At 47.9% G+C, this 10,384-nt stretch overlaps 1 protein-coding gene across 14 annotated transcripts in view; it reads right to left on the reverse strand.

Annotated features, from left to right (window-relative positions):
- BPTF (bromodomain PHD finger transcription factor) overlaps positions 1 to 2,636 on the reverse strand; it is a 133,372-nt gene extending 130,736 nt beyond the window's left edge. For all 14 annotated transcript variants that reach the window (XM_018065376.1, XM_018065372.1, XM_018065368.1 and 11 more), the window contains exon 1: positions 1,799 to 2,636. In XM_018065376.1, the coding sequence (XP_017920865.1) occupies positions 1,799 to 2,432 (634 nt within the window). In that variant the 5' untranslated portion in view covers positions 2,433 to 2,636. The remainder of the gene's footprint in view (positions 1 to 1,798) is intronic.

Here is a 10,384-nt window from a genome sequence, read left to right on the forward strand (position 1 = left end):
AACCACCCTGCCAAACGCCTTAGCTCTGCCTAATCTGAGAAAACTTCCTCCAATAGTATAATTTCCTCTCCACAAGTCTTTCAGTTCTGGGCTCCTGGTCGAAAAGACCACATGTGATTTCGTAAGGTAGAAATCATTACTATAAAAGATGCACTAAAATTAAGTTGGCAAGGATGGTGTGCAGTCCTTTCCACATACAAGACATACACACTTGACATTTGATTCATTCTCTTCATTCTCCTGCCAGCTCTCCTTCACTCCACCCCAAAGACAGGCAGATATTACTGTCAGGCAAAAGAAATTACCTTTTTCCTTTGCTGGGAGGACAAGCTAAATGGGCTTACATCTGACTTAATGCTCATACTCCTCCAATGAGTATTTAAGCATTTATTAAAAAAAAAAAAAAGGCACATTTACATTTAACCACTTCTCCTATTCCAGTCCCTTTTTTTTTTGTCTTCTTTGTTGATTTTTATTTGAGGGCTGGTCCAGTCTCTTTTAAAAACAAGTGACACACCTTAATCACTGTTAAGACTCTATTCCTTCATGAACTTTAATTCGGAAATGCTCTGAAAACTGGATTCTAATTTAGTTCAGATTAAAAAAAATACAAAGGAAAAGATCTTGTAGGTTACTGCTATAAATTATGATTTTTTTTTCACAATTTAGTAAACTGCAACTATGAATTTAATACACAGCAGCCATTGTGTGTGTATGTGTTTTTTAAATAAACAAAATGTATTTCCGCACCAGCCTAGAGAAGCTCTCTGAGAAAAGAGGAGTCACTATGGAGAAGTTCATTGTAGATCAGGGAGGACTTATTACCCTCAGAAATAGAATGAAAAGAAAAAGTCATTTTGCATTAGATTTCCCTATACTTCTGTTGTGTGACTTGGAAGTTGGTCCAAAAGTTCATCTTCAGCAATTACGTCTGCAGGATCAACCATACGTGTCTGCAACAGGTGACAGGAAACGGCATTTCTCAGGCAAAGGGATCAAATTAGTTAAGACTCAAGTTCCTGCGGTCTCTTATTTTGCATTTTATCAAAATGATACTGGAATCAGATAAAACAGCAAATTTGTTTTGGTATTCTTTGGTTTTTCTTCTTTGCTTTTTAATCAGCCATTCACTAGCAACTGTTGCACGAGCCCATCAGCACTTAAGAATAAACACACACACACACACAGGACCAGATAAGGCTCCCCTACTAACCCAACTGATCCATTTCCTTAAGACACTTTTACAACCACACAGTTCGGGGTGTGAAGAGAAGCATGTTGTGTGTGTGTGTTTGTATGGCACAATCTGTCTGAATCCTCCATTCCCTTTTTTAGGAACCGATTAGAGACGAGAAATCTAAAAGAAACCACATTAGAAATGCAAAGAGGTTTGCAAAAACAAGAAGCTTCTTTCATTCCAAAAAACCAAACCAAAACAAGGGGAGAAAAATGAATGCAATGGATATGTGTGTGCCAAAGTTTCAACTATGCCCGTGGAGACACTGCACTGGCACACATTTTTAAGAGGAAAAAGAGGGGGTTGAGGGGAGAGAGCGAGCGAGCGAGCGAGCGAGCGTGTGGCCTGCGAACTGCAACAATGCAATCTCCATTTTGAACAATGCGCCTCTTTCCTCTAGTAAATCTAGTTTTTTGCCACTTGATGGGCCGTCGCATTTCCCCTCCGTTTGCGGGGTGGGGGGAGGTGGGGGTGGGGGGAGACCAGAGAGGGAGTGAGCCAGGGGGGAGGGAGGGGGAGGAGGTGGGGAAGAAGTCTGCAGCAACCGGGCTGGGTGGGTACCTGGAGTGCTGCTATAGGTGCTATGGCTCCTGAAGCTGCTTTCCGTGCAGTAACTGGCGTCGTCGTCGTCGTCGTCTTCCATCTCCTCCGGATAGTCGGAGTCATCGTCGTCCTCCTCCATCTCATCCTCCTCGTCGTCCTCGGAATCCTGGGTCTCCTCGGCGTCGCCGTCCTCCTCCTCCTCCTCCTCCTCCTCCGAGACCATGTCCTCCTCCTCCTCCTCCTCTTCGCTCTCGTGGTCATCGTACACCACTTTGTTGACGGCCCTCCGGGCCGGGGTGGTCCGGGCCAGGTGGCCGCCGCCGCCCCCGCCCCCTGTCCTGCCGCCCCCGCCTCCTCGCCCCCCCCGGCCCGGGGCGCTGGTGCTGGGGGGGGCCGGCGGCGGCGGCGGCGGCGGCGGCGGCTTCCTCCGGCTACTGCTGCCCCCCCTGGGCGAGCTCAGCCGCGTCTTGGGCGCCACCTCAGCCTGGGCGGCGGCCCACCTGCCCCGGCTGCTGCCGCGGTGCCGCGAGCGGAGCCCCCCGATGGGTCCGGACGTGGGCGGCGGCGGCGGCGGCGGCGGCGGGGCCGGGGCGCAGCGCTCCGCAGCGGGAGCCGCGGGCTGCTTGGGCGGCCTGCCCCGCCGGCCCCTCATGTCGGAGCTGAGGCGGGGGGGAGAAGGGAAAGCGGAGGGGGGAGGGGCGGGCGGAGGGGTGGCGGTGGGGGGCGCCGGGGCCGGGTGGGGAGGCCCGCGGGGCCGGGCGGGAGGGGCCCGGCCGGCGGAAGCGGGTGGAGGGAGAAGGCTCAATCCGAATTGCTGGGGCCCCACTCCGGATCGCCTTCAGCCGCCATCTTGTTTCTTCCCTCTCGCTCGGTGACTGGGGGAACCGACAGCGGCCGCAGGCCCGGAGCGCGGTCACGTGAGCTGCGCCGCCGACGAGCCTGGGACGGAGCGAGGCCGCGCGGCGGCCGCTAGGGGGAGTGCGGGAGCGCCGGGTCGGGGGCGGGGAGCCCGGGGCGCCTCCGCGCGGCTCGGCTAGACCGCGGCGGCCGGCGGCTGTGAGGAGAGGGGCGCTCCCTCGAGAAGTGCCCCGTGTCGAAGGCCCCGGGAGTCTAAACTCACGGGGCCTCCTTCCCGCGTGTCCTCTTCCCCCGCTAGGGGACGAGGGCAGGGAAGCCCCCAAATTTGTCCCCGTCTCCCCTGGGGGATAATGATGCTGAGAGCGCCAGAGAGGGTATCGCGCTGCGGCGGGGTGGGGCGAGGGGCTGTGCAACTCCAGCGACAGAAGGGACAAGGGGAGCGCCAGCAACGGAGGGAGGTTACCTGGGGACTGTGACACGAGCCCCCAGAACTGTGAAACTCCGAACTCTTAGCTCGAGAGAGTCCAGGAATTGATCCCAATGACAACTGCTGGGGTGGGGAGCGGGTGGAGGGGGCGCTGTGCTAGAAGCCCCGCCCTAAGCTGCCAGACCCTGAGGGAGGGTCGCTCTGAGACTCGGGATAAAATCCCCTCCCAAAAAGCCTCCGATAAACTTCAGAAAGCAACTACATTCCAGTCTCCTCCACCTTTGCTAGTGTCCCAGCTAGAAACTCGACCACCTCAGAAAGAGCTTTCTAATTTCTTCCTTGCTATAGAAAGGATAACTTCTGTCCTAACACCTACTTTAAAATGTTGGATGTTTGAGTTATCAGGAGATAATTTTAATCTACCTGACAAGTAACAAAGTCTCGGCTAAACCCGGGGGGCGAATCATGAGGATGAAATTTTAGGCATCCTGGGACCAAAGCTGGGCTTCTCTCGTAGCTCAGTTGGTAAAGACTGCCTGCAATGCAGGAGACCCGGGTTTGATCCCTGGGTCGGGAAGACTCCCCTGGAGAAGGAAATGGCAACCCACTCCAGTATTCTTGCCTGGAGAAACCCATGGACAGAGGAGCCGGGCAGGCTACAAGCCATGGGCTCACAAAGAGCCTGACACTACTTAGCGACTAAAACCACCAACCACCAGGGACCAAAACAGGGAGACTCAACTCGCAGTGGTCTGGGGCTAAGACCCAGACTGTATTTTATAATGTATTAATACTTATTGAAACATGTGACCACGAAGAAATGATTTGTGTTAACAGTTAACAGGATTCTGTCCACCAAGTGAATTATTACAGTGGAGTTAGAAGGATAGAATGCATACGTGAAATGAAAATGAACCAACAAGCATTAATGGCCAAATTCACTTATTCAATATACTAATAGTTCCATTGAGCGACAAGGGTGGCAAACTTATATGCCTTCAGGAACCAGGTAATTAATGAAAGTAAATCAAGTGGGCAAGGTGTGGACTTTTCACACGGAATTGCCCGAGTTTTGTTTGAAGAGGTCAGCTTTGGGAATGTGGCCTGAAATGGCCAGATCTTCAGATTTTTTAAGAGAAGGTACTGGCAACCCACTCCAGTGTTCTTGCCTGGAGAGTCCCAGGGACAGGGGAGCCTGGTGGGCTGCCGTCTATGGGGTCGCACAGAGTCGGACACAACTGAAGTGACTTAGCAGCAACACATGTGCATTGCACATGAATTTCTTGGTTTTTAAATGTTGGCAACTGTCAATGAAAACAATATACTTCAGATTGATCAAAATGAATGCAGTTCATCTATGGCCCAGAACCTACAAGTTTGCAACCTGTATCCTGCACTATTTAAAGTACAGGGCTAGGACTAGAAAAACCCCCATAGGGAAGCAAGGAGGATTCAGCACAATCAAAAATAAAGACTGCATTTGTAAAATAAATAAAGTACAGTGCTAGGGACTTTCCTGGTGGTACAGTGGATAAGAATCCCCCTGCTAATGCAGAGGACATGGGTTCAATCCCTGGTCTAGGAAGATTCTAGAAGACACGGTACAGCTAAGCCAATGCACCAAAACTACTGAGCCCACATGCTGCAATTAATGAAGCCCCTCTGCCTAGCTCCACCACAAGAAAAGCTGCTGTAATGAGAAGCCCGTGAGCTGAAATGAAGAGTAGCCCCTACTTACCACAGCTAGAGAAAGCCAAAATAAATTATTAAAAAAAAAAAAAAATCTGGGGACACAGGTTCTATGGCTGGTCCAGGAAGATCTCATGCCTTGGGGCTCCTAAGCCCGTGCACCGCAACTACGGAAGCCCGGGCACCCTAGGGCCCGTGCTCTGCGACAAGAGAAGTCACCACGATGAGAGGCCCACACTCTACAGCTAGAGAGAAGCCCCCGCTTTTGCAGCAACCAAGACCCAGCACAGCCAAAACTAATTAATTTTTTTTTTAAGTACAATGCTAGGTTCTTAAATACAAAAATATTTAAAATGGTGACAGCCTTCAGAGTCTACAATCTAATTGCAGAGGAAACCTATTTTAAAATAGATTCTCATTTATAAGTGATGTAGAGATGATTTAAAGTATATTGGGAGAATGCGTGTCAGTTATATGAAATACTATGCCATTTTACATAAAGACTTGAGCAAGCGTGGATTTTGTCATCTGGGGGTGGGAGGGTGTGGGGAGAGCTGTCCTAGAACCAATTCCCTGAGGATACCCAGGGACTATTGTAAATAGAGTCCTAGCTCTCAAGCTGTTAGCTTCCAGCTGGTTCAGTAGGCATGCGTTCTCTGTCATTCTACTGTTTGCTAAAGTCAGATGCTTCTGGTTGTTGGGGTTCACAGTGGGGTCAGCGAATCTGATCAGACAGCCAGTTTTTTACTTCACTGTAAAGTTAGTTCCTTAGTCAGATGCTGTTAGGGGCTGAGTGTGTCTTCACAAAATTCGCAAGATGAAATCCTTCCGCCGGGCATGATGTATTAGGATACGGTGTCTTTGAGAAGTAATTGGGATTAGGTGAGACCATGAGGGGCGGAGCCCTCACGAATGGGAATATTGCCCTCATACGATTATGAGAGAGCCTGCTTCCCATCTCTGCTCTGTGTGAGCAGAGCATCTCACACGCCATCTCTGTGTGTGAGGATATAACGAGAAACGGGTAGTCTGCAAACTGGAAGGGGGCTTGCGCTAGAACCCAGACACACTGGCATCCTGATCCCAGACTTCCCGCTTCCAGATAGTGAGAAATAGATTTCTGTGGTTAATAAGCCACCCAGCCTACGGTAATTTGTGATAACAGTCTGAGCTAAGACAGATGCCATAATGTATAAGATACCATGGTGGTGAATAAGGGATTCAGTAAACCCATTTAAGACGAGGATGGTAAAAGCATAGCTGGTAGGGGAAAAAAAGAAATTCAGTGTAGACCCCTTCCCAACGAGGTTGACTCACTGTACCTACCGTGAGAGAATTAATACATGATAATGATTCCTCCTATTAATAAAACGGTCATTCTGCAGTGGCAACGGTCAGATACTCCTTGTCGAGGAGAAGCATGTGATGAGCTCGTGACTCCGATAAGCAGGCTAGGGAAAGGTTGACTAGGAAAAGAGCTTTATCCAGTCATCTTGTTCACTAATTTATTAAGGCTTCTTTAGCAGTGGGGACATTTTGATAAATATTCATATAGGATGCAATTACTCTCACTTCCTAAGTCTATTTTGAAAGGTTCATCTATGTCTATATCCTTTCTCCCAGACTGCCTTGTCACCAGCCTAAGTCCCTACCCACCGGGCCCATGAACTGGTGTAGTCTTCTTTCTCAAGGGAACGAGAACCCAAGAGTACAGCTCACAGCTTATGCCACTTCCAGGACCATTTTCAAGACCACCTCCAACTGCAGCTAAAACACCTTAGCAGTCCACTCCCAGCTGATACCATCTGTTACCAAGTTCAAATGTCTTGCTTAGTCACCTAGTCACAGGAGTCTCCATAAAGCCATAGATGTGAATTGAGAGAGGAACGGTGGTAAAATGGGAATAAACAGACAGGAATATCTCATTTTATCATGCTTCGCTTTACCGTGCTTTGCAGTAAAGATACTGTGCTTTTTACAAATTGAAGGCCAATGTGGCAAGGAGCTGGTATGTCAGCTCCCACAAAGTGGAGGGCTGATTCGATCTGAGAGGGACTGTAGGCTGGGTGAGATACGACACAGAGAGAGAAGTGAATGTGCTTTAACTTGGACTTGGGTAACTTGGAGAATGATGTATTACAGACCTGCAGTTAAGACTCAGAAAGTCAGCCCAGGAGCTGGTTTAGGAAGGAAGAGATTAGCTCTGTGACCTTAGACAAGTCACCCTGACTGGGCCCCAGTTTCTTCATATACAAGTTAAGGGGGCTGGATTAGATCTGTACTTTACAACCCTTTCACATTACAGCTCCTACTGAAAATTAGAAGGGCTCAGTGAGTGTGATAAAATATTATAATGAAAATTAAAAATACAGCATTAACAAGCGAAAGTCGCTCAGTTGTGTCCGACTCTTTTCGACCCCATTTACTACACAGTCCATGGAATTCTCTAGGCCAGAATACTGGAGTGGGGAGCCTTTCCCTTCTCCAGGGGATCTTCCCAACCCAGGGATCAAACCCAAGTCTCCCGCATTACAGGCGGATTCTTTATCAGCTGAGCCACAAGGGAAGCCCAAGAATACTGGAGAAGACAATAAATAGAGAATTTGTTAACACTTTACAAAAAAATATTTTTGTTAAATGAGAAGCTTGAATCCTGGTATCTAATTTTATGTGTATCTAATTTTATGATGTCTAATTTTCAGCTTTGTGTTTTAAATAGCTCATTCCTGGTTGAGACTCTAGAACAGTGATCTCGTTAAATGACAAGAAACTGCAGCAGTAGGTGATACAAAGAAATTTAAACCATCTTCTACAACCACTCATTTACAACAGTAGAAATTATACTGAAGTTATGTTTAATGCTCTCCCTTTTCTTTCGTTAACAAATGTGCTTATAAAATTTCTTGTGGATTTTCGATCCAATCAGACTTGTTCATAGCTAGTATTTCAAAACAATGATGAAGCCCCGACTTACAGAACACAGACAGTTTTACGATAGCCACTTCACAGTTTGGACATCATTTGTGGCGCATCAGCCACAAATAGACAAAATTATCCAACATAGAAGTGTGTGAAGATGGAGTTTCTGAGCTGTAAGCACCAGAATCCCCACCACACACACTCACTTATTCACAACTTCCTACCTGCCAGATTGCTCCTTGGGCACCTGGGACACGAACTCCTCCAGGATCTCTATCTAGGTAATGCTGTGTCCTGCATCCGGCTGTCAATGATGGCCTCTTGCTCAGTCTCAGAAACACGCCCCCACCCCCCGCCGGCCCCATGTAACACCATCAGAGGATGAGGCTGTAGTGAACAGGAGTGACTGGTCCAGAGGCTCCAGTCACTGTAGGGACTGGGAGGATGAACATCCGCGTCCCCCACCATCCAGACCTCATTCACTGTGCCCTGGTGTGTGTCATAGCTCCCTGGTTCAGCAGGTCTGGATTACACCATCTCTATGGTTCTCTATGCTAGCATGTATGGTTATGATCCTGTGATGCTTCTTATTTAGGAGGCTGGATTTGGCTTACTGGTGGGAAAATGAGGTGGAAATATCTCGGAGACAGTTTGAAATGTGGACCCAAGCTCTTGCAAGGTTAAAACTGGAGGTATAATTTGGGAGCCAGCCGCACTGAGATGAAAACAGCTGCCCCAAGGATAAATTAAACTACTATGAAAGACAGGGCAGAGAGAAAAAAGAACACCACATATAGACCTTGGAAAATCACCTGCATTTCAGAGACGGAAGAGAAGTCTATCCGATGATGTAGCAAATGTTCAGTCAATACTGGCTTTGGAGTGAGGCATAGCCAAATGGAAGCTAAGGGCTGGTCGAGGACTGTGTCCCAGACCTGCGAACCTCAAATCTAACTTTTCCTTGACTGCCTTGACCACTCCTCGGTTTCTTTTGTGGACTCATCTCCCTCCACCTCCTGGCTCCAATGGCATTATCCTCAGGCTTCTGTCCTACTTACACATCGCCTGGATACTCTCCCCGACTTCGGTGACTTCAGTCGCCACCCAAGAAGCTCATGTTTTCCAAGCCAGCATCTCTTGTCCAAACTTGTGCTCTGATCACCTATTTCTCAAGCAGTCATTTGATTAGTTTACTTACTTCCCTAGTACCAGAGATAAAAATCCTCTGAATTTAAACACAAATATTCTGCTCACCCGTCAGTCCTCATTTAGGGAGGAACACAGCCTGGCTCCAGCTGAGAGAACAAATGTCATCTGGGCACCTAAATAAACGCTTGCACCTTTGGAAGTATTCTGGGCATTGAGACGGGGTCACCAAAGAAATGGGATCACCAACAAGATGGGGTCACCAACTTATCCCAATTTGCCAAGGACTTTCCCAGTTTTAACACTTAAGAGTCTTGCATCCCAGGAAATCTCTCAGGTCCAGGCAAATCTGGTGGTTGGTCCTCCCACCCCACCATGGAGGTATGCCCACTGTAAACAGAGAAGGTCTGGAAAGAATGACTGGGTCTGTAAGTATAGAGATCTTATGAATACTGGAGTGGCTGGGGGAAGCAGACCTGGTCTAGCTACTCCCTAGGGCCCTTAGAACATTTGCAAAGGTCTGCAGGAGCAGGTGGGGGCAATGAGGCAGAGAAATTTGGGTACGAGTTAAACCCGCAAGCTGGAGATGCCAGGGGACTTTTGGAATATAATTAGCCAAGATGACATCACATACACAATTTTGTCTTTTTTTTCTTTTTTTTGCCATGCAACATGTGGGATCTTAGTTCCTGACCAAGGGATCAAACCTGTGCCCCCTAAATGGGAGGCACAGAGTTTTAACCACTGGGCCGCCAGGGCAGTCCCTGTCTAGGGCTTTTGTATCTGTAATTATACAGCACATTCTCACAGTTTAATGGCTTCATAATATTCCAAGAGGATTCTGAATTTTCCTCAGTGTTTTTCCTATTACAAATAATACTTCATGTATATCTTTGTGCTAAAAGGGTTTTCTGTATTAAAATGTTTTTCAATAGTAACTTAAAATTATCATTGATGGAGCATATACATTTTGAGAAATTATCTCATTTAATCCTCTATATTAAAGCACCTCTGTGGAGCAGATATTATTTTCCTTAGGTAGAAATTGGAGCCCAGAGGCCATGTCATTTGCCCACAGCCAGCGCATGATGAAGCCAGGACTCGAAGCCAACACCACTCTACATCTTTTTAAATATGCGGCTGATGAATTTTGATTAGTTCAGGGCCACACTGTTGCTTGCCTAGGTGTGCTGCACTGAGCCTCCCGAGCCTTGCATATGTATCTCTTTATTTCTGGGTGTATACAGTGCCCAAGTCATCACATGTGTCTCTCTTTTGCATTTCTCCCACTGTGTTGATTTAATATTTACTTGTTTACACATTTGTTCCACCTGCAAGCAGGAGAAGCACACCCCTAGGTTAGAAACGCACTTAGGTGTCTCCTCCCAACGTACCCAAGCAGAATGGGGTAGAGACTAGAGATTTGTTGTTGAGTGTGCAGAAGGAGAATCAATTGGTAGTTTAAGAGTGAAGGATTATTGCAGGATTGAAGGGACTGGAACATCTTGATGGGTGAGGACTGGTGGTCTTGTATGTGCTCAGAGAAGGTGACGTCTCAGGGGCTG

This window comes from Capra hircus, chromosome 19 (assembly GCF_001704415.2).
Source record: "Capra hircus breed San Clemente chromosome 19, ASM170441v1, whole genome shotgun sequence".
NCBI lineage: Eukaryota > Metazoa > Chordata > Mammalia > Artiodactyla > Bovidae > Capra > Capra hircus.